Source organism: Colias croceus, chromosome 4, assembly GCF_905220415.1.
Source record: "Colias croceus chromosome 4, ilColCroc2.1".
NCBI lineage: Eukaryota > Metazoa > Arthropoda > Insecta > Lepidoptera > Pieridae > Colias > Colias croceus.
This window is the reverse complement of record NC_059540.1, coordinates 5,292,584-5,317,828: the sequence shown is the minus strand read 5'-3', so window position 1 is coordinate 5,317,828 and position 25,245 is coordinate 5,292,584. Positions and strand designations below refer to the sequence as shown.

General features: G+C 35.4%; 2 protein-coding genes across 2 annotated transcripts; one reads left to right on the top strand and one right to left on the bottom strand.

Moving 5' to 3' along the window:
- Positions 1 to 1,200: 1,200 nt before the first annotated feature.
- LOC123691376 lies at positions 1,201 to 5,736 on the bottom strand. Its single transcript, XM_045635730.1, has 2 exons — positions 4,716 to 5,736; positions 1,201 to 1,923 (listed from the first exon to the last, which is right to left on the bottom strand). Exons 1-2 carry the CDS (start codon positions 5,551 to 5,553, stop codon positions 1,910 to 1,912), a joined length of 852 nt encoding a protein of 283 aa, XP_045491686.1. The 5' UTR covers positions 5,554 to 5,736; the 3' UTR covers positions 1,201 to 1,909.
- Positions 5,737 to 22,863: 17,127 nt separating this feature from the next.
- Positions 22,864 to 24,251, top strand: LOC123691167 (protein Asterix). Its single transcript, XM_045635441.1, has 4 exons — positions 22,864 to 23,139; positions 23,415 to 23,526; positions 23,752 to 23,867; positions 24,072 to 24,251. The coding sequence occupies exons 2-4, from the start codon at positions 23,415 to 23,417 to the stop codon at positions 24,168 to 24,170; spliced, it is 327 nt and encodes a 108-aa protein (XP_045491397.1). The 5' UTR covers positions 22,864 to 23,139; the 3' UTR covers positions 24,171 to 24,251.
- Positions 24,252 to 25,245: the final 994 nt, after the last annotated feature.

Below are 25,245 nucleotides of genomic sequence, written 5' to 3'. Positions count from 1 at the left end.
AGCTATAAATAAAACTCAAACCCATAAGTAACTAAAACTTTATTATTCCGAAACAAATATCCATTGAAACCATTATGTATGCACAACGGTTCTTTGTGATTTTCCGAGTGGAAAATGACAAAAGCGAGTACCTACCCACTGCCGCTAACCTCAATAAAACTGCATCTTTTGTTAATACATTCCCGTAACCGATGGCACAAACACAGCTATCACTGCAAACACCAAGCCTATAATCTCGCCGCTATTATGCATAGAAAACACCAGAACATTAAAAAACTTACCGCAATGCAACGTGGAAAATCAAAAGCCATTATGGCCTATTACTAGAAGCTAACTCCTATGCCTCGACCACTAGGTATTGTTTGCAAGCGGTGTGAAATTTGCATTTTTCATAAACAAAACACTGCCGTTGGGAAATGTGACAGCTATTCATTGAATACGTTACATAACTTATCATTGGCTGCAGTAGCCAACATTTAAGTAATAAGCCCGACATAATAGATACGTGGCAGAAAAATTATACAGTTTGTTTTTTGAAATTAAAATTCTTTTGTTTTATTCGATTGCTATGGTGTGATAAAACATTTGTAATGTTTCGTTATTATTACTTTCACAAACAGTAAATAATTATGTAGGTACCTAACTATCAAACATTTAAGAGAAAATAAAAGTAGCTATTACAAAATTAGTCCAGAAAAAAATTTGCATAAGAAAGGTTTTATTGAAGTAAATTCAAATCCTTAGGTACCTACCTATGTATTTTCTATCACTAACACTAAGACGATGGTCAAATGATTCCCTCAAAATCATGATTAAGCTTATTCATTTATCCCCAAACTTTTCTTCTCGTTTAAGGAAAACTACCTACTTTCAGCTACCACACAATCCCAGAAGATCGGCGTGAAATAAAACCATATCAATGAAAATGTATTTCGTAGGTACGTACCGAAACACCTCAGTCTTTTCCTCTTTTCCTGTAGTCATTCCTTTATTCCCATTAATAAACGGGCACCCAACACCAATTTATTTGTCGATTCTAACACTTCTAAGTTCACTACTCATCTCTTTCCTTTTGAATTTAATCATCCAAAGGTTTATTAAATTCATCATACCGACTTTCATGGAAAATGAAAAAATAATATGGCATGACAAGTAGAATAACAAGAACTTTGGGAAAATCTCGATGGTATAATTTTATGGTATTTGAGGCTTAATTTAGATTGAAACACAAGGATGATGCAATCACTTTTATTCACCGGCAACAAAACTGACACATGATCGGTGACATTATTTGTGTCTACCCTCACTAATATGACTAATATACTACAATCCCTCCACCTTTAGTTACAACTTAATGACTAGGTATTACAAAATTTTACGTTTTTTACGTATACGCAAGGGATATCTACGAGGTGTCAACTGATCGTCACTCCGAGGGTCTATAGGGGCGGAAGGAGAACTCACGCCAGTAGCGACAGAACTTCCTTCAGAATCTGAGCCAACTGGTACCGATTCACTCCTCTCCTCCTCTACCTGCTCTTGTTGAGGAGCTGGCGATGACAAGACGTTTGAGTCATGAGGAACCCCCTGCAATTGCGGTGAATCTTGTTCCGTATCCACAGGAACTGAAGATTCAGTCACCCCATTAGTAGTGTAGTCCCCGAAGCAACTCACATCATCAGACACATGTTCATTGTATTTTTTAGAACCCTTATAAATCAAAATTTGATCTATATGTTTGCGAACGTAGACATTTTGTTCCGGTACATAAACCAAATACATCCTTGAGCCAATGTTTTTTTTAATTATACCAAATTTATATGTATGTTTGGTTCCATTTTTATAATAGTGTTTAAACAAAACTTCATCTCCGGTTTTAAATATAATTTTACGATGACCCCCATAGGCGTTACTTTGTGAAATCTGTTTAGCATTAACATTATCCATAACAACACTTGACAAAGACTCTGAGGTTGGTGAATTGCCACCAGCCACCGTACTACGTTCACAAAGTAAATCTAAACGGCAACGTAACTTACGGCCAAACATCAACTCTGCGGGAGAGACACCGGTAGTGCAGTGAGCCGAATTTCTATAATTAAATAAATATTCGTATAATTTATCAACCAACATTTTGGAGCTGCCTTCGTTTAAAATCACCTGAATGCTGCGTTTAAATGTTTTCACAGTATTTTCGGCCTGACCGTTAGACGCTGGGTGGTACGGTGCAATCGTTACATGTTTTACTCCATTGCGTTGACAAAAATTTTCAAAATAAGCTGAACAAAAATTAGTTCCATTATCCGTCACTATAACTTTAACTAAACCAAATCTACTAAACATTTCACTGACTCTCAATACCACAGCTTCACTATCTGTCGTTGACATAATAAAACATTCTACCCATTTAGAATATGCATCAACTGCTACTAAAAAAATTTTATTGTTCAACGAAAACATATCTAAATGAATGCGCTCCCAAGGACGCTCGGGGTAGGACCAATGAGCGAGGGGCGCGCGCGGGGGGCTGCTACGAAAAACATTGCAAATACTACATGAACCAATTTTCTGCTCAATATGCTTGTCGATGTTAGGCCACCACATACGAGTGCGCGCTTCATTCTTAGTTTTAACGATTCCAAAATGAGAACTATGCAATTCATTCAATAAACGTTCACGTAAAATGGTAGGAATTACAATTTTATGGCCGCGCATAATGCAACCATCTTCATATGAAAGTTCATTTCTACACATAAAATACGGTTTTAAATCTACATCCGCAAGCTTTTTAGGCCAACCGTGCTTAATGAAATTTATAATTTTAAGGAAAATATTATCATTTTCAGTGGCGCTCTTAATTTCGTTAAAAGATATAGGTTTTAAAAATAAATTCGCAATAAAATTAACGTATGAACACGAGTCGGTTGTATTTAAATCACATTCAGATTCAGACGGAGTTTCTAGAACCGATCGAGACAAAAAATCTGCAACATTGTTATTGCTTTTAATATATTCGATATTAAAATTGTATGCCGATAAAAACAACGCGTAACGCTGCAAACGGTTCGCAGCGAGTTCGGGAATACCCTTTTTTGATGCAAATATCGACAACAAAGGCTTATGATCAGTTCGTAAAGTGAAAGGAACAGTACGACCGTACAAATAATGATGGAATTTTTTTATTGCAAAAACTATAGCAGATGCCTCTTTCTGAATCTGCGCATAATTACGCTCCGCGGGCGACAACGACCGCGACGCATACGCCACGACCCGCTCAGCGCCGTCCGGCTGCCGCTGTGCCAGCACGGCGCCCAGCCCCGCCGGCCCCGCATCCGCCGTCACTATCGTACACAGCTCGGGGTCGAAGTGGGCCAGCACCCGATCCGATGATAATTCTTGTTTAATTCTACAAAACGCCTCATTCTGTTCACGGCCCCAAAACCATTTTGTATCTTTTTTTAGTAACAGATGTAACGGATCCAAAACACTCGACGTGTTTGGTATGAAACATCTATAATAATTTACCATACCTAGAAAAGATTTCAACTCACTAACATTCTTTGGGCAACTTGCATTTACAATAGCTTCAACCTTTTGTTTCGATTTATGTAGACCGTTTTTATCTATGATGAAACCGAGATATTCGATAGACGTCTGAAATAATTTACATTTTTCTCGTTTTACACGTAAACCCGCATCCTGCAATCTACTCAAAACCAACTCCAATCTCTGCAAATGCAATGCTTTTGTAGGACCCGTTATCAAAATATCATCCAAAAAGACGCAAACTCCCTCAATACCCACCAATAACTGATCCATAGTACGCTGAAAAATGCACGGAGCATTCGATAAACCAAAAACCAGTCTATTGTATCGAAAGAGACCCAAATGAGTGTTGATACATGTCAATTCTTTGGAATTATCTAATAATAATTGATTGTAAGCCCTAGAAAGATCTAGCTTAGAAAATTCTAAACCTCCGTGTAATTTAGAAAAAATATCTTCGATCCTAGGCAGAGGATAATTATCGATATACAACACTTTGTTTAAAGTTACTGAAAAATCCCCACAAATTCTTATATTACCGTCGGGTTTTAAAACGGGAACGATAGGTGTTGCAAAATCAGAGTAATCAACCCTTTCCAAAATACCTAAATCAAGTAAACGATTTAATTCCGCCTCCACTTTAGTTTTCAATGGAATCGGCACCGGTCTAGGTTTAAAAAATTTCAATTGACTCCCAGGTTTGATTTTTAAAGTCACTTTATATTTATTAAACGTACCTAAGGTATCACTAAAAAGTACAGAATATTTATTTAAAATATTATCTGCAAGTCCGTTTGATTCTAAACTGTTGTAGTTACACGAACTAATAAACTCCAAACTAAAAATAGAAATAAAATCACGGCCTAAAAGTATCGGTTGGTTTTTGTGTGTATTAACAATAAAAAATTTAATCGGTTTAACGATATTATCATAGGTAACGTTCATACAAATATAACCTAATGGGTTAATTCTAGTCCCGTTATAACAATTAAACACCACACTACTCGGTTGTAACAACCGTTTACGTTTAAAATATATTTCATAAATAAGATATGGCAAAACGGATACTGCACTACCGCTGTCGATTTCACAAATAAACTTTATCGAATCCAACAATACCGAAAGACGCATAGGTTCTCCATTTAAACATTTAATATTAAATAACTCACCAACTTCAGAGTCCTCGCCGTGCATTTCTACATAATTATTACGCTTAACATTAACGTTACAAACTCGTTGTAAATGCCCTTGTTTACCGCACTTATTACAATTATAACTTTTAAAACGACACTGCTCTTTTGAATGGCCTTTACCACCGCACACTACACATAACACTTTCTCACTGAAGTTGGAGCCCCGGGCCGCCCTCCCGGGGGCGCCGGGACGGACGGCGAACACACCAACCGGACCGCGTTCGACTCCCGGCTGCAAACTCGCCGATGATGCCGAATCAGCACTTTGCAATGCCAAGCGGGCACACTGCACGCTTAATGCCATCTCCAACGCCTTGTTGAAAGACAAATTATCGATATTCTCCGCGAATAACTTTTCTTTTTCTTTGGCATTTACTAGACCCAATACGAATCTATCACGTAGTGCTGTGTCCAATTCGCTCTTAAAGCCACAATGTTGCGCTAAATGTCGTACTCGCGCCGCCCATTCAGTTAAATCTTCCCCCGGTCTTTGTTCAGCCTTATAAAACAAATATCTTTCAGCAAAAGTACTTCTCTTCGAGATAAAATGATCGTTTAACTTCTGTATGAGTGTAGCGTACTCGATGTTTTCTAAATCCGAAGGAAATACTAAATCTTTAGCGACGCGATAAGTGTCTTCTACCAACGCTGTCAACAACAACGCGCGGCGCTTCACCCCGGCTTTGTCTGAATTGTCATCAATGCTGTTAGCCGTGCAATACTGCTTAAAACGACTAATGAATATACTCCATTCTTGCGCGCGGTGGTCGAACGTGAGATTGCTGCCAAATGACGCATTTCCAACAAACGACATATTTCACTGTATTCTTTGCACTTTTTCACGTGTGAATTACTATTTCCTCGTCGCCAATTATGGTATTTGAGGCTTAATTTAGATTGAAACACAAGGATGATGCAATCACTTTTATTCACCGGCAACAAAACTGACACATGATCGGTGACATTATTTGTGTCTACCCTCACTAATATGACTAATATACTCAAGGGCGGATCCAGCTTTAGTGCCAGGGGGGGGGTCACATAGTCGTGGTCAATTTACAAAAGCTATATTTTGATAATTTAATTGATACGTAGATTAAAAAAAAAAACGGTCAAGTGCGAGTCGGATTCGCGAACCAAGAGTTCCGTACAAACATTTTTAATTTGAAATTTATGCTTTTTGCAAATTTTCCTTTATCTGTGTAATATAAGACGTAACTTTCTACAAAATATCAAGATTCTGTGTTCACGGGAAGTACCCTGTAGGTTTTGATTCCTGGCGACACTTGAGAATGTTGATAAGCATGAAATGTATGTTTTAGCTATGTGGCCACACTTTATGGGCTATGTGGCCTGAATTAAATGAATTTTATTTATTATTATTTATTTATTATTTATTTAGCAATTTTTCATCCATCTGTGCTTACATTGCTTTCAACAAATTTCAAGACTCGTGTTCACGGGAAGTACTACAATATAGGTTTTGATTCCCTTGCCGATAATGTCGAAATTTGCGATAATTTTCAGCATAAACGGCTGCATCTTTTGATTGCGTTGGCTTATAAGTTTGATTTTTTCACAGCTTTAAGGAACCGTAGATTTGATTATTCGGTATAAATTTTAGATTGATACCTCCACGCGTTCCTGAGAAAAAGGGTCTTGACAGGCAGACAAACTTGAAAATTTTTCAAGATATATTTAATTAAAACATATATATTTTTTGCAATTATTCCTGTATCTGTACTATAACTTATAGTATATTTCGCAAATTTCGACATTCGCAAGGGTATCAAAACTCAAAACCTACAGGGTACTTTCCGTAAACTCAGAATCTTGAAATTCGGTACGAAATAACATCTTATAGCTTATAAGATGTTATTTCGTACCGAATTTCAAGATTCTGAGTTTACGGAAAGTACCCTGTAGGTTTTGAGTTTTGATACCCTTGCGAATGTCGAAATTTGCGAAATTTTTCGGCATTTACGGCTGTATCTTCTGATTCGTTGACATAGAAGTTTGATTTTATTATAGCTTTAAAGGTATCATAGACTTGAGTTTTTGGCATGAATATCAATTTAATACATGTAAGCGTTCATGAGTAACAGGGTTATAAGTTTAAATTTTTTTTTAATATTTTTTTTATAATAAAAATAATCTAAGTAAAAATTCATGTTTTTCGCAATTAGTAAACAAAGTCGTTTTCTCTGTGCCTATGTCCCTTTGTATGATTAAATCTTTAAAACTACGCAACGAATTTTTATGCGGTTTTTTTAAAGATAGAGTGATTCAAGAGGAATAGTATATAATTTATAAGGTTTTAGACAAAGCGGGCGAAGCCGCGGGCTAGCTAGTCTGCGTTATAAGATGGTACATTGTACTACATTTTATGACTCTGTGTACTCGGGAACTACCCTGTAGGCTTTGATTTCCTAGGGAGTGTCGAATTTTGCGAAAAATTTCAGCATTTACAGCTGCATCTTTTGATTGCATTGGCTTATACGTTTGAATTTTTCACAGCATCAAGGGACCGTAGACCGTAGGATTTCGACATTAGCAAAGGATACCTGCAGGGAGCACCCTGTCCCGTAAACACAAAGTCTTGAAATTGAGTTAAAAAGTATCGTCTTTTAGCACAGATGTAGGAATAACTGCAAAAACCCAAATTATTTAATTAAATTAAATAAAAATATTTTTTTTTTTAATAATTTTAAACTTACAATCCCTTTACTCATGAAGGTCTACATGTATTAAATTGATATTCACATCAGAACTCAGGTCTATAATAACTTAAATCTGTTATTTAATTCAAATTCTATGTCAACGCAATCTGAAGAAAAAGCAAATAGAGCCTCATATTCTGTAACTCGCAACTACTTGCAAGGGAATCAAAACCTACAAGGAGGTTTTGTGTGAAAAGTGTGCAAAAGCTGTAGTAAAAAAATTAATAACCTACTATAACTTTATTCCGCAGTTATAGGTTTTTTCAAATATCGATAAACCTGTTTTTTGCCCTTGAATCACGACCACAGGTCGACCCTAATTAACTTTTCCTCTAATTTTTGTTATATTCTCTTTCGTTTGTAATTGATTTACCTAATTGTTTTATATTACTTTTATGTCTTAAAAGTCAATAAAAACATCATGTTGAACAGTATTAAGTTGTAAATATAAAAAAGATAATATTAAATTAGTGGTCCACTTAGGTCGTGGACCTAGCCCAGGGGGGGGTCATGACCCCATGACCCCCCCCCTGGATCCGCGCTTGAATATACTACAAATTTAAATATGCGCGTTAGATGTAGGTAGATACGTTATATTATATTTTACTAATCTATTTAATTAAACAAAAACTGTATGCACCAGTGCTAATTCGACACAATAATTACAAGTGATAAAGCTGTGAAAATCATTGCACAGATTATTTTATTCAAAACAGTCAGGTGCACTTATTCCACGCCGGGGGTAACAAATCGATTTGCCACAATCACTGGCCGGTCTCTGCTGAGCTTTCCGCTTTATTTCAAAACACTGTTATCACAGAGACCGTAGGACCAAAGGCCGGAGGGTCTGATTATGTTATTAGGTCTGGACAATCTCGCTTTGATACCGTTGAAAACCTCGAGAACTATAGCCGTGAGTTATAGTCTAAATATCTTTGAAGCTTAACTGTAATAATGGCAGGAGTGGACATCGGATAATCACATCTTCATGAAGAAAGTTTTAAAATTATTTCTCTCTTTATCATAAAGCTTGTAAATTCACTACTTAAGATATCATACAACGAAGAAATTCGTTTGATTAAAGTACCTACCTACATACTCGTAACTGATGTACATTATACCTAGGTACTGAACGTTGATTGAACTTTGATTTGCTATATTACCTACAGTACATGTTTACGTTTTCTCTCCATAAGAACTATCCTCGTACTGCAAGGAATATAATAAAAAAAGAATTATCGAAATCGGTTCAGCCGTTCTCGAGTTATGCGCTTACCAACACATTTTGCGATTCATTTTTATAGGTATATATAAGATAAGTTGTTGTGTTAATAAGTTGTGAAAAATAGAAAATTGGAAATAGACCGGACTTTCTTTTGAAAGGGAAAGCGTTTATAAAGCATGTTAGTAGTCTACAAAAATAGCAAAGCATTCTGATGATTTAATTTTTTCTTAGAACAACAATAATGTGCAACCGAAACCACGTTAGATACAAATAGTATTAGGTACCTATTATGTAGAGCTTAGAGTAGAGACCAGTACCTACGTAGGTACCTATCTACCTACCTACTTATTACAACAATTTTGCATATAATAAAAGATATCCAGCTTAGCATTCAGCATAATAGAATTGATCATATTCATAGTTTTAGTAGGTATTAAAGCTTACCAAAGTATCTAAGTTTTTTTAAATTAGAAGCTTTATCTTCTTTGGGTCATAAACTTTGGCTTGAATGTTTTAGAAAGTAATACAAAATGCAACTTATAGATATCGCATGTGTAATGTTCTTCTTAAGCACTTCGTTTTTGTTTAATATTATTATTTATACTTTAATGATTATTCTCAGATTCAATCTTAAACTGATTGCACAGCTCTATTATACCTACCTATCTACCTACTAATCATATCATATTATCTACGTATTACGATGGAGAGAAAAATATACACCCAATAACAAAAGTTACCTTCAAGACCTTCATTTCCAATACAGTGAGTGAATCTTTATGTTAATATCACTTCACATGGCATACAGAGGTACGGAAAACCAGTATAAATACATGTAGAGTTTATAGATGTGGGCGTGTCCTCGTACTCTGATTGGAGGCAGTCGCGCCAATGCGCGTGCGCCGCACAGTAGTTTCCATATATTTTATTTCAATTTCAAATGTTTTCTTCAGTAATCGCCTTTAGTAGAGCTGAAATGTCTTTTTTTTAAGTTAACTAACACCTTAGTAGGCCCATTTAAAATAGACACCTATTTGGGTATGAATTAGTAAGCTAAAGTAATTGAGGTACTTACATTTTTATGATATCTACGATTTTATACCTAATTACGGTACCTACTATTATAGCAGAGCATAAAACCTATCTGATACAATTTCTGAATGCCTGTGGGTAGACTACCCACTCTTTCAGTTAAATCACGCACTAAATAGCCATACCTTTTTGCTACTTAAAGTTGCGGAAAACGAAACATCTAAATAAGCAGTCTCACTCCGCAGAACCAGCCATTCAGCTCCCTAAGAACGTTTAAATCCCCGATATTACCTGTAATTGAAGATATCGGACCATTAAGCCTGCCGAGCCAGTTTCTATGTTGATTACTCGGAGTTATCAAGAATTTAAGCATCGAGCATCGATTACGGTGCTACGGAGACTACGGACGCTTCTTCGTAATAACCATGATGAACCGAAATTATATTATTTGTTGGGAATTTTGTTGGAAATGGCGAAAACATTACAGAAAAGTACAGGTATCGTCGGACGGCGGGCGGCACTAGCCCGCGGCCAACACTCCGCCGCCCATATGCAAATTAAACGCAATCAAAATAATCATTTGCGTCTGAAGCGGTTATAGGACTATCATCGATGTAAAAATATCAATGTTCCAATAATGTATAGGATAACAAGCGAGTATTATAATATAATAAAAGCAAAGTGGATCGGTACCTACAACCTTTAGATATTATCTTTACTGTACTCCTAATCGAATTTGAAAAGCTCAACTTGGTAAACTAGTTTTGGGTTTATCCAAAGCAAATATTTCCAGTTTATAAGATAAGTAAAGTTTCAGGCATGTTACCTTTCTCTACAGGCTTCTCAGTAGGCAAGTAGGTAGGTAGGTAGATACCTTGTTATATTATGGAACTCAACACCTAACTTCGCTTAGGTACTAGATTATGGTAGGTACATACTACATACCTTCGTATGAGGTACCCACTTACAATCAGTTTAATACTATGTAGTTCTAAATAGACAGTAAAGTCGTCATAAATCAAGTAAATCCAGAATACATACATTAATTACGGTGAACAGTTACGCTCAGTGCACACTGGACCAATGATTACGCTGCACGCCAATTGGAAGCAATTAAAAGTCATTTTCTGATGTCAATGCATATTAGATACTTTAGGTACCTAATATGCATATAAGGTACCTAAAGTGCACCATAGTGGGCGTGCTGCAGTTTATGATGCGACTACTTTTGTCAGTTATTATTAAAGCCTATATGTACTTATCTTCCTATCTATTTATGTAGGTATTACATTGTTCTGATTTCTGATTAAATTATGATACATTGTTAACATTCAATCATGCCCCTTTTAAATTAAATTAAACATACCTACTTTGCTCTACCGCGTGTCTTTTATTTTAAAATTTTTAATAAAGGAACAATTAAATAACATACTTATAAGTAAATAGTTTATGTTTACAACTTTTTTCATCAATTTGTTTGTGATTTACAAATACACTTCATATTCTCTACAGTTCTACATTTGTTTCAGGAGTAAGACGGAAAAAGTGGATAGAATATGTCTATTCTAAGATGTCTCTTGAGGACGATTTTCATTTACATTATGTAAAATGGTCAGATAATATAGGTACCTATATCTTGCACCTAGTTTCCGAAATCTATACATCCTCCTTGACTTAGCAATATCCACATGGGCGTAGCTACGGTGGGGCAGGCTTTGACCCGGAAGGTACCTAACCAAATCTAAAAATTGAATTATCTCTGTACTAACTACTAAGCTTAATATCCGTAAGAAAATTCACAATCGATTCTCGAAAGTCGACACAGAAAATGCGACCTTTTAAATTAGTATTATCTATAATTTACCTACCTCTAAATTGACTGACTTACACGCAAATGCTTAAGCAAATGCCTTCGCAAATGCCTTCGCAAATGCCTTCGCAAATGCCTTCGCAAATGCCTTCGCAAATGCCTTCGCAAATGCCTTCACAAATGCCTTCGCAAATGCCTACGCAAATGCCTACGCAAATGCCTACGCAAATGATTACGCAAATGCCTTCGCAAATACCTACGCAAATGCCTTCGCAAATGCCTTCGCAAATGCCTTCGCAAATGCCTTCGCAAATGCCTTCGCAAATGCCTTCGCAAATGCCTTCGCAAATGCCTTCGCAAATGCCTTCGCAAATTCCTACGCAAATACCTTCCCAAATGCCTTCGCAAATGCCTTCGCATATGCCTTCGCAAATGCCTTCGCAAATGCCTACGCAAATGCCGTCGCAAATGCCTACGCAAATGCCTACGCAAATGCCTTCGCAAATGCCTTCGCAAATGCCTTCGCAAATGCCTACGCAAATGCCTTCGCAAATGCCTTCGCAAATGCCTTCGCAAATGCCTTCGCAAATGCCTCCGCAAATGACTACGCAAATACCTACGCAAATGACTACGCAAATGCCTTCGCAAATGCCTACGCAAATGCCTTCGCAAATGCCTTCGCAAATGCCTTCGCAAATGCCTTCGCAAATGTCTTCGCAAATGCATTCGCAAATGCCTTCGCAAATGCCTTCGCAAATGCCTTCGCAAATGCCTTCGCAAATGCCTTCGCAAATGCCTCCGCAAATGCCTTCGCAATTGCAATTTGCGGTGCCATGTATGCCTGGATATGAGGAGACCTGGATACATTTGAGGTCCCAAGACCTGGATATGACTTTGGGTACATAACTAGTTACCTCCTCCCTCCCTCCCTTTGTAGCATTTACAGAAATACCTTATAACTACTAATACTACTACTTATACCTACTAATCTTTTACATCGTTTTCTACATTATTTAGTACGTATACCTACTTACCGTTTTTTCTTTTTTGTCCTTGGCACTTCGCGATTTAAAAACTTCACCTTTAAGACTTATACAGGAAACAAAAAAAAAATGATCTATACGTTCTATACATGATAATCTTAATAAATCAATAAAATTCAAGTTTTCCAAACCGAAACTTGATGAATAAATGAATTTCAAGAACCCAATATAAAAGGCTTTGTTTTTTTTGAAGTCAGTAAAAAAATACTTAAATTATCTTATTTCCACCACCACTTGTAGATTATTGGACACGGTTATACTTGGTTATACTCGTATCACTTCGATGATTAATAATAATTAAGTTATCAATCCTTGCATCTGTCATAAATTGTCCAAATTAACATACCCGAATACTTAGGTATATATTTTCACGTAAGAACTTACTTATGTTAAGAAGTGTAGGTAGGTACTAATAAAAAACAGACATGGCAGCCTTCGACGAAACCATTTTTTTTGACAATTACATTATCATAAATACAGTACGCCCTTAAGTATTGGTAGAGGTATGTACTTAATACAAATAATGGCAAAAAACCCTCACTGCAGTGTTACACCTTGTACCATAATTTGTCCTACAAGTAGGTTGTAATACCGCGTTCGTGTGGCGCCTGAATTCTGATTAGCATATAGACGTTATGCCAAAATGATTCAGGTCCAGGCTTTTACTGGCATTATCAGCGGTACAGCAGTGTGTTGGATGTGCGCAATTTGCCTCCATTCTATGTAATGACAGACCGCGGCGTCCTCACTTGATGCTGCATAATGAGCCGAGCCGTTTGATCCTGACGAGCGTGTCTATTAAGTATGTGTAATATTTAAACGGTAACATTACTGTGTGGATGTTGATTAACATTTCTGACCAATTGTCTTTGTTAAAAAAATATTAAATTTTGTAGTTAGAATTGTATTTTAACATCTTGACCGATTTTTATCGGCTACATTTTTTATCTCGGCCCTCGGATCAACTCGGGTTATCTGGGACAAGCAGCTAGCACTAGCTACTGTGGATCATACCTATAGCGAGAACTATGTCAATAACTAATTACAAAATCTATTAAATACATTTAAGTTATAAATAACAACACTTGTTTTACCTACTACGATTTATTTTCTCTGAATGAACCATGAAAAAGCAACCGGGGAATTAATACATCATCACAAACCATCTTTTCCGTCACCTTTGAAGAGTTAAATAATAGATATCTATATATTATTATCTTATTTCCTTAGATAACTAGGCAAGTAAATATTTCTTTAAAAGCGGATACCAAAATCTATACTTTGGGCTACTTAACCAAAACAAGGCAGAACGAGTGACCTACTGGAACGAATAAGCTACAAAGGCATATGTTTTGAATGTTGCAGCGTACCTTATCATTTACCACATTACGTGAGCAATGATTATAGTAATCAGCTCATGAAGGAACAATAGCAATGCACTCTCCCTGCCACCACATGCCTTTGGATACAGGTCATACAGGGTGTTTAATCTTAGCCCTGTATTTAGCAAAATTAATACCTACTTGAACTTATTAATGATACTTCCTTGAACCTGTCATGGAATGGCCTTAGATGTTCGATAATAATATAATTAATAATCGATAAAATAAAAGTGTTAAAATTCTAGATTTGGTAAACAGACAGATGCGGTTAGACATCATAAACTTTCATTTCTAAATAACTACTTAGTTATCAAATATACCTATTTTGACTATCTGTCTATTAAAATACCTATTATACTTTACAAAACATCACCATGTATGCACATTGTACAAATTTGATAGAAAATATGACCCTTTCACTGTTCTACATAATTAAGGAGTGCGCAACGTTACAAAGAGCCGATCGGCCACACGTTGCTAACTGTGTTTTATTCGTTGAAATCGGTTGACAATAGCGGCGGACGGCACCCTTTCTTCGACAATTTACTGAGCAGCAGGCCCCGGAAGTGGAACCCTTGCATTAGGATTCCTTGAGACTCTCCGGGCGATACATTGTTAGTATAAGAACTCCGCCCAATCAGATTTTACAGTAGGTAAGAGTTAAGACAGCGCGTGACACATTTTACGGTTAAACGGTAAATCTTTAATGTTCGCAATCTTAGAGGTACCTATTGACACAGTAAAGTAGAATATATTTAAGATGTAAGTATATAACAAACTATCAATTACTGCAATGTAATAAAATCAAATGTAGGTAATTCCTATGTGATCTACCTATATAGGTACCGACTTTGAATTAGGTACTTTGAAATTTAGATATAGGTACATAGAGGACATTAAACACTGGTTTATTGTGTAATAATCATAAAATTTTGTACCTTATTGGCTAATTTAATGGCTGGCTAATTTAACCACTTTAGTTGGTCTCATCTCCAAACTCCAACGGGAGCACCACTCGATGATGATGAAGATCAGAAGATGCCTATATAGAATAATATATATTGTAGATACAATAGCGAATAGACATTTCTGTCGGGATCGACACGATTGCAAGAAACTGAGGGCAGACTGGCAGAGGTCGATAGTCGATACTTTTATCTTTTCTCAGCTTTCATCACCTGGATAGGGTGTCATTGATCTTTGATCATCTATTTAACTTAACTATTTAACTTCTACATTTATTATTAACAATGAGCTGTATAGTGATGATGATGATCTCTATAGCAACTACTTATTAGTAGGTACCTATCGCACATATTACCAATAGTTGGTAATGCGGACTGCCTTATGATAGCATAAATAAAAGGGTAGATAGATACAGGAATTAAACTCTGGCCAATTTTATTTGAATCCCATTGGTGCAAAAAAACTTTATCAGAAATTTAAGATGAGATTTCAACACAATTTAACATTATCATCATCAGCCCATATGTTGTTCCCACTGGAGAATGAACGCCTCCTATGACGATTCACCACCATATTGGAATTTTAGTAGATTTTTTTTACGAATAATAAATAAATTAGTATAAGTAATTGAGCCATAAACTTAATAGGAATCTAATATTTTGCCCTAGTTAAGAACACCAAAACGCGCCAAACTGACGCCGTCGTTTAAATTTAAGTCTCGTCATTGACCTTGTTGTACCATGAACTTACAACCATTGATTACCAAATTACTAAAGCATAGTCTATACTTAACGCGCATACTCGTTCGCAACGATTTAAATAATAAATATCTTAGATATCTAAATAACACCCGACATTGTTTTACCTTTTCGACGAGCTGCATGTTAATGACCCATATTATGTCCAATCGTTAATAAAATTATGAACTCACTACGTTATTTGACTTAATTTGCTTCAATCATTTCTGAGTCAGACACGCAAATTGTTGAACACAGTATTTTTATTGTTGCAAACAAATTGATACGATTCTTTGCGCAGTCACCTGTCTAACACGCATTTTTTGTCATTTTTAACCTTGGTACCTACCTTGCTTGGTACCTAGGTACCTACCATGTTTGTCACTCTTGACTACCTAATTTAGTTGAAACATAATGGAGGAGTCTAATCTGCTTAACGCAGTGTTCTTTTTTTCGAATTAATTTATAAAGATAATAACGAATGGTGAATTTTCAATGAACAAAAGGACGTAGGTACCTATCCAGGTATGTAAGTTTGCTCATCTTCGCAGCAAGATCAGCATCACCTTAGCTATTCAAAATTGTATTCTGTTCTGGTTAATATCATAGGAAAGAAAAGAAATATAAAATATTGTGTGTACGACAGTAGGTAGGTACGCGTTCCCACTTCGTTTGCAGTATTCATGTTGAAATATAGGTAGGGGGAGTCCGGTAGACTTGAACCGCTTTTTACTAAAAAGTCTATAAAATCTGATCAGTGGCCTTGAGAGCTTTAAGATCTATACCATTAGGATGCCTTATTATCTGGCTAAGATTTTAAACCATTTTGAAAATAAAAATTGCAAGGAGAAGACAGTACTTAAACTAAGTTGTAATAAAAAATGAGTTTTGATTCATGTCTCCCCAACCGGTGGGACACTTGCTCATAAGGTGCGGGACACTTGCCTATACCTTTTTAGAGAGGAGAAATGGAACAAATACTTAAAGCATATTACACGTCATTATTTATGTATTATTTAGACACGTTTAACAGTAGGTAACTAGAATATTCATAATCACCTTCTAAACAAATTAGTGAAAATAATTAACCAAATGTTTTCAGAGCAGCTGTTATTATTAATTAGGTAAATACTCGTTTGAGGTATCTAATGCTAACTAAAAATAAATCTACAAAACTAATTTAAAGACATTTTTTTACTATAAACTAAGAATAGCTATCAGTCTCAAAGATTAAATGTGCCATACGCAATTTTTTATTTAAAATAATTAAAATGTCATCGAAATAAGTGAAATTCCATCAACATGAAGGATAAGTAATCACTGTGTTACTTATACTATATATATATTATTAATTTTACTATTTACAATTTTTTTGCAACAATCTACCATGGTGCCTCCTTTTCCCAACGAACCTCAAATAGGACGTTAAATGTAAACTTGATAAAAACCAAATATCTACATATCATCAAATTCATATTAATAGGCAAAAGATTAAAAATTACCTACGCGTTAAAAAATGACTAAAGTTAAGTATATCTTCCTGTGCAGATAAGATGCGCACTAATAAACGCAACCACTACCGCCAGCCAGACAGCCCGGACTCTAACCGAAATAGCAAGAGAAACAGCATATCAAATACCCAACTATACTAAAATGACTTTTTTTAAAACGTTGGTAGCTCCCGTACCATTAAATTTTGTTCATCTTACAGGTAATACCGTCATAAAATGGTTCTGTCTATCCCAAACTTGATTGAAATTTGACGAATAGATTTGCCACTCTTTATTTCTCTGTCTGCACTTTCAATCTCAGACTAAGTAAACGGTTTCCTGTGACGACTACCTACCTACCTTTCTTAGGCTTATACTGAAATGGCATTTTCTTTTTGAAACAAAACAAAAATTAACTTAAACAAAACTGCAAAGGGAGAGTTGAACCACTGTTTAAGTCTCCCGACTGCAGACTGGTTCAACTCTCCCACACCCTCTCTTGGTTTTTTTTTCCAACAAATCCACTATCAACTAGAGAACAACACTGAACGTACGACAAAATATGATAATCTAGTAATGCAATAACGTAGGTGTTTGATACATTCCTTCATAAATGCGTGCAAAGCAATTAAAACAATAGATCCAAAAAATTCACTCCGCGACGATGAAAACACTTTTTCGTAACTCACGATCGAACGCGTCTGCTATCACTCAAAATTTTGAGTTGCTTGTGATTTTCGGATTATGCGCGTTCATTTGTTTGCCACTTAGCGTTAATTTAAAAAGTTATTGAAAGTGGTTCAACTCTCCCACCTGGGCAAGTTTCCCGGACTCCCCCTACAGGTTGAATTTCAGAGTGACATTGGCGATTTACCGTGGTGAAACATCGCATTTTCATTTCATAACTAATAATTTGGGAATCTGGCTATATCTATTTGCGACAATAAACGTAGGTGCTGTAAATGTAGGTACGAGATACTGTAAGTATCGCTGATCTCCTTTTATCTCTAAATCTGCAAAACATCAAGCAAGCATAAAATATCTACCTACATTTATTTGATTTTTTTTTAATTTTTTGTAATTTTTGTAATTGATTTTCTAGTAGGGTACCTAGGTATATTGTTATCAGCGTTTCTTGTCACATTGTGTTATTGTTGTTAAGATATACAGGGTGTAATCGTTAAGTGTGCACAGGCGATTATTCCGTAACTATTATAGATATCAAAAAACTTTAAACTGATATCGAAAGTATTTAACCTAATGAGTAAAATGGCCATAATAAATTTTTAAAAATAAAACGAGAAATATCTAAAAAATTAACTTGAAACCCTCCCATACATTTAGTATGAGATACGAATATCCCATGTACATGGGTTGATCCAAAAGTAATGATAATCAATATTAAACAAGGTCATTACAGTTATAATAATTATGTAGTTCTCTAGATAGTCTTCTAACTAGAAAATATACTTCAATTTTTTTTTCCTAAACTTAAAAAAAAAAAACTTTGACTTCATCCACAAAAACCCCTCCACGCGGCCATCACTTCGCTGTCGTCTTAAAATAATTTATTGCTAAGAAAGTGTTTCTTGTGCCGAGGAAAGAGATAAAAGTAAATAGGAGCTAGATCTAAAAAATAGGGTAGGTGTTCAAGCATTTGGAATGCCGATTTTTGAATGGCAGCCATCGCAACTGACGCTTTGTGATCTGGTGCGTTGTCTTGGTGAAACAGCGTTCAGGTCCGCAGTTTGCCATGTCTCTTTTCCTTACTAACCTACCGCAATCTTTTAATTTGGTCTGTTTAGTAAGAGCCCAATAAAGTGGCTATCTTTTTAAAATATTCAACCATAATTATTATTCCTTCAGCGTCCCAAAAAACTACCGCTTTAATGTAACCTACTGATTTTCACTTTGAATTTCTTCATCGTCACTTTGGAAGCTTGTATCCAGGACATTGATTGTTTTTTGGTTTCAGCATAAACATGGTGAACTCGGGTAACGTCCATGATCACAAAACGGGACAAAAAATTATCCTGATATCATTAAAAATTTAGAAATTTACCCTCTACATGTCGAATCGTTGTTTCTTCTTTTCGTCGGGAAACATTCTGGCACGCACGGTTCACATTCAAATTAATGTAAATAATTGGAAACGTGGCCTGTTGATATGATTTTTTTTGTGATTACTTAGTGAATACATGAGCAAGCAAAAAACATTTATTTTATATTTTTATGTGCACAGGAAATACCCAATTATCATTACTTTTGTATCAACCTAGTACATTTAATATGAAAGATTTTAGCTTTTTCTTTCTTTTTTTTGGTTTTCTGCTTTAATTACTTCGCAAATTTGTAGGGAAGTTCATTTAGAAACTGTAAACAGAGCTCCTCATTGTATTGTACAATGAGGACATCACTTCGAAAATCTGCTATGAATACAAAATGTATGGGAAATAAAATGTATGGGAGCGTTTAATGTAACATTTTTGGATATTTCTCGTTTTATTTTTAAAAATGTATTATGGCCATTTTACTCATTAGTTTAAGTACTTTCGATATCAGTTTAAAGTTTTTTGGTATCTGCAATAGTTACGGAATAATCGCTTGTGCACACTTAACGATTACACCCTGTATATTTTTGTTGCATTTCTATCTTGGTTTAATAGAACTCAGATATTTTATTTTGTTAACATTTTACGATCTTTACATAATTGTTAGGTACCTACACTTATCCTACATATTTCTTACAATTCAATAAAGGCATGTTTTTTATCTTTTATGTAAGTATTAGGTATGATGTTTTAAATTAGATACCTAGTGCCCTGCAGATGACGATCTATCCATTTATAGCGACACTAGCACCCTAAAATTACGTAGTAATTATTAATATTCCTATACTAATTACGCGCAATAACTACCTAATAGCAAATAATTGTGGTTGAAAACGCAAAATGCGCATTCATGGGAAACCAATTAATCCTCCATGTTACTTAATTATTCCCGCCTCCCGTTCCGGTTGCTCCCGCGATACGCTTCACTCACGTTCAAATAATTGCACATATTTTTATTTTTTTGATGTGTTCTCTCATCTCTGCTATCATTTCAAACATGCCCGATAATTATACACACAAATGTAGGTTTGAATATAATCCACGATAAACCTGGCTTTCGATAATAAGTAGGTACCTACCTAGATACCTATGCATTTTTCTTTGCTTTCACTATAGACCTGGCATATGCACCTATATCTATTTATCTTTCCTTTTTGGCACTGGACGAATAAAATAATATAAAGAAAGAAAACCTTTGTCTGTTTTAACAATTGGCATGAATGGCATTTAGGTACCTATCATATCAGCAGCTTAATCAGCAGCATATATAAATAAAATATTTTTTTTTGGTTTATGGTGCTGAAATTCTTCTTAGATAGACGGTACCTACTAATAATACACAATAAGTACATAATATTATTTGTACATAATATGTATTTTGTATTGTTAGTATGTACCTATTAGGTACTAGCGGTCCGCCCCGACTTCGCCCGTGGTACATAATTTACGTTTTCCCTACATAAGAACCATCCTCGTACTTCAAGGAATATTATAAAAAAAGAATTATCGAAATCGGTTCAGCCGTTCTCGAGTTATGGAATTACAACGAAAAGTGGCATTGATTTTTATATATTAGAAGATAAGACTAGCGGTCCGCCCCGGCCTCGCCCGTGGTACATATTCACGTTTTCTCTACATAAGAACCATCCTCGTACTTCAAGGAATATATAAAAAAAAGAATTATCGAAATCGGTTCAGCCGTTCTCAAGTTATGCGCTTACCAACACATTTTGGGATTCATTTTTATATTATAGAAGAAGATATGTACTTACCTATATACTTACTATATAATATATTTTTATTGCTAAGATAGGTACATTCGTGCTATAAGTCATAATTACACATAAATAATTTACATAAGTTTCCATTTATGTTATTTTAGATTTCACATGTAAATGCTTGGGCGAGGCATTGCGTGCATGCCGCAGGCAAGGGGCGTACAGCAACTAACCAATAGAGACCGGCCGTTGCAAAGCCTCCAAACATTTTTCACGGAACTTAAATTAATTGAGATGTTTTGCATAATTTCAACATTACTACGAAAACTTCTATATAACATTTAAAGGTGTATTCATATCATATAAGTTTTTATGGTTAGTGTTTAAGGGTTTATAAATTATATTTTCATTCAATTAAAAAAAAAACCTTTTATACCTACAATTATTATAAAATTGATGACACATAAACCTATACTTATGGAATTAATAAGTACCTACTAAGAAGTAAGTTTGTCTGAACAAAGTCATGATCATACACAATAACACGATGGCTTTTTACTTCAAAAAGAATTTTACCAAGAAATACTTACATATTAATCTTAGGTAGGTAGGCATACCTAACATTTCAATCTATATGTAAGTATGTATTACCTACGTAGGTACGTATCGTCTGTATAATATCATGTTTTCACGCTTACACTGAGTGAATAAAATTTATAGGTAGGTAGGTACATAATGAAAATGTTTGAAGATGGACTTTTGGGGTTGATTGCAAAAATAAAGCCTTGGTTATTTTTGCAATCAATCCCAGCTAAAGTAAAACTATTAAGTATAACTTAACAGATGACGGGTAGGGGTACTAACTAAACAGGTGACTGGTTTTTTTAGGTGTGTTACCTACCTACTACAGATACAGAATTCTCGACAGGTGAACCTACTTTGATAATTAATCTTTTTTCTTTATTAAAGTGTGATTAAAGTTATTAATAATTCTGTTACTGCTCTTGTGTTATAAAGTTCTACTAATATAAAAATTTAATAATTTTAATATTTTGTTTATAGAATAGAAAATTTGTTTATAGAATTGTTTATAGAATATTTGCTTATAGAATAGAAAAAATTCGATCGCGAGACGGGACTCGATATTATATTAATTATTATAAAGCATTTGAATGCCTCTAACCAAAAATATTAAATTCAATTTTAATATTAACTTAATTGCCCTGTTTCATAAACCTTGCTAACTTGTAAAACGTTAACAGAACGTACAAAAAGCAATTTAAAATATATTTTCTGATTTTTTTCTGATAAATTCAATTTTATTTATTTATTTGAAACGAGGTTATAATTAAATTATTGTCCGCTATTATTTATATTTTCTACTGAAAGCTTGATAAAATGTATTGATTTCCTTACATTAAAAACAAACTAACTGCATCGCTGAGTGAAGGTGTACCGTGGTTCGTGTACTGCGCATGGATAGTGATTAGTGCCCATCAAGAAGCTTATATCTAAGACACTGGAGATTGCACTATGAACGTTGACAAGTCACGGGAAAGTATGACCTTGAATGACGCCTGGTTGTTCCTTCACCTAACTTGGCAAGTTGGTGTGAAAGGGACAAAAAACAACCAGGCGTCATTCAAGGTCATACTTTCCCGTGACTTGTCAACGTTCATAGTGCAATCTCCAGGTGCCCATCAAGCTCAGATTTTTTAATTTTTAATTTTTGCACAGGTTTGGGCCAGCGCTAAAGAAAATTGCCGCTTGAAGTATACATTTTTCTGAATCTTTCTGTGCATGGCCGGCATTACGAATGCAGCCACAGAACGCAGCTGTCTTTGGCTTGTCAATCGGCCTGCCATTTGTCAATGTCTGAGAAATGAGAATCAAGAATGACGTTTTCAAATTCCAACTCTCATCTTGTGAGGTGTTGATTTTAAATAAATTTATTTATCTCATAATATAATAGACTATAGCAATTGAGTTTATACCAGTACCTATTTAAACTTTATATAGATTTGTTAAAGAATATTGTGATGATATTTGAACTTTAACCCAATTCAAAAAGACTCGAAAGTCGAAACCATAGAACGTAATCTTTAGATTACTTAGGTATTTCAAAAAGTTACAACTATTTGCGGGCCATTAATAAAACCCACAAAGGTATGTATAATTTCGTAATCAGATATAATTTTAATAAATTCCTTAACTTTATAGTAATACATACTTAGGTCAATATAATCCATAGGTTGTTTCAGCTCTGAATTATTATTATTACAATTACGAGAAATATTTTGTATGTCAATAATATCTTTAAAAGCTTTAGTTTACACATATTATCATGAAAAATGTGTAAACTGTTTGATAAACATTACTCTTACATTTTAACAGGAGCCATACTTGAGAGTTACATATAAGTTTTTAATTATTTATTTCAGATGCAATTAACAGTTGACCCCAGACGTGCTGATCGCGAGCGGCGCTACAAACCTCCACCACCAAACTCTGCTCCTGCGGAAGATCTGACAACCGATTATATGAACATACTTGGTAAATAATCAAAGAAATGCCTTGACCTAGATTGCAATACTGATCATGTGATCATAATAATTATGTACATTAGTTTTTACTTACCTGAAATATGTAGATTTATTGTTAATCATTTTTAAAATATGCCTTAATTTCAATTATAATTGCTCATTGTTATTTGTGAAAGTCATGAAATTACAAAGATACCAAACTTCTTTCAACATAATGATGTTTGTTTTATTCCAGGTATGGTATTTTCCATGTGTGGTCTGATGATGCGACTGAAGTGGTGTGCTTGGACAGCTGTATTCTGTTCCAGTATTAGTTTTGCAAATTCGAGAGTATCAGATGATACTAAACAGGTATAAATAATTAAATAAATTAAATATATAAGATAATAACTACACATCCAATATAATTAGCTGTATTCACATTTCTATCGGTACTTGATAAAAGATTTTTCTGGCCAGAGATTATCATGTGACACAATTAAGTAAATTAAAACTACATAAATTCAATACTTTATAATATTATAAATAATTTAAAGTAACATTTCCTTTTTTCAGATTATCAGTTCCTTTATGTTATCCATATCTGCAGTTGTTATGTCGTATCTACAAAATCCAGCACCAATGTCTCCACCATGGGCTTCACTTACAACATAATAGACAAAATTATAACATTTCATCTTGGAGACAGTAAATATTTAAAGAATAATAATTTATCAATAAATAAATTTATATTGACGCAATTCTTATTTATTCAGTAAATATAATCTATACTAATATTATAAAGCTGAAGAGTGTTTGTTTGTTTGAGCTTGCTAATCTCGGGAACTACTGGTCCGATTTGAAAAATTCTTTCAGTGTTAGATAGCTCATTTATCGAGGAAAGCTATAGGCAAACCCCGGACACTCCATACAAAATTATCGTTTTGACAGTCACACTTGTCGCCCCTCCTATTCGCGCTATACACTAGCGACATCCCAAAGCACGATAAAGTGCAATTATCCCTCTTCGCGGACGACACGGCACTCTACGTGTCGAGTCCATGTCCTACAATCCGCGACCGATGCATTAGGCAAATGGTTTCGCAAATGGGGCATCACTGTGAACCCCGACAAGAGCGCCGCCGTGCTCTTCAGGCGCGGCGGCCCCGAGGCCATAGATAGTGTCAAACTCTATGGCCAAGCCATTCCATGGCAAAAGCACACTAAATTCTTAGGCGTCACTCTAGACGCACACATGTCATTTAAAGCCCACATTAAGGCAGTCCGTAAGAAAGCCAGCTATGTTCTGCCGGCTCTATTACCTTATTAACAGACGCAGTAAAATGTCCCTTAGAAATAAGGTGACACTTTACAAAACGGTGGTCCGTCCAATCCTCACTTATAGTAGTGTAGTTTTCGCGCATTGCGCTCCCAGCTCCATACACAAGCTCCAGACGATTCAGTCGCGGTTCATGAGAACAGCGACTGGAGCGCCCTGGTTCGTGCGTAACGTGGACCTACATAGGGACTTAGAACTCCCCACCATAGCCCAATGGATGAAGCAAGCGTCTAAGCGCTACTTCGACAAGGCTAAAAACCACCCTAACCCATTGGTGACAAAGGCCATCGCATACGTCGCGAAACCCGATCCCACTCATCGTCGTAGGCGGCCGAGACATGTCTTGGACGACTCCGACGATGATATTACCAAAGCTAACGCACGGCTAGACTCGGCGATTGAAGCCCAACG

Excerpts from the sequence above, each read along its gene's own strand:
- LOC123691376 (XM_045635730.1), bottom strand. The coding sequence starts at position 5,553 with ATGTCGTTTGTTGGAAATGCGTCATTTGGCAGCAATCTCACGTTCGAC.
- LOC123691167 (XM_045635441.1), top strand. The coding sequence starts at position 23,415 with ATGCAATTAACAGTTGACCCCAGACGTGCTGATCGCGAGCGGCGCTAC. Across the intron at positions 23,527-23,751 it reads CGATTATATGAACATACTTG|GTATGGTATTTTCCATGTGT; the intron begins GTAAATAATCAA and ends GTTTTATTCCAG. Across the intron at positions 23,868-24,071 it reads TATCAGATGATACTAAACAG|ATTATCAGTTCCTTTATGTT; the intron begins GTATAAATAATT and ends TCCTTTTTTCAG.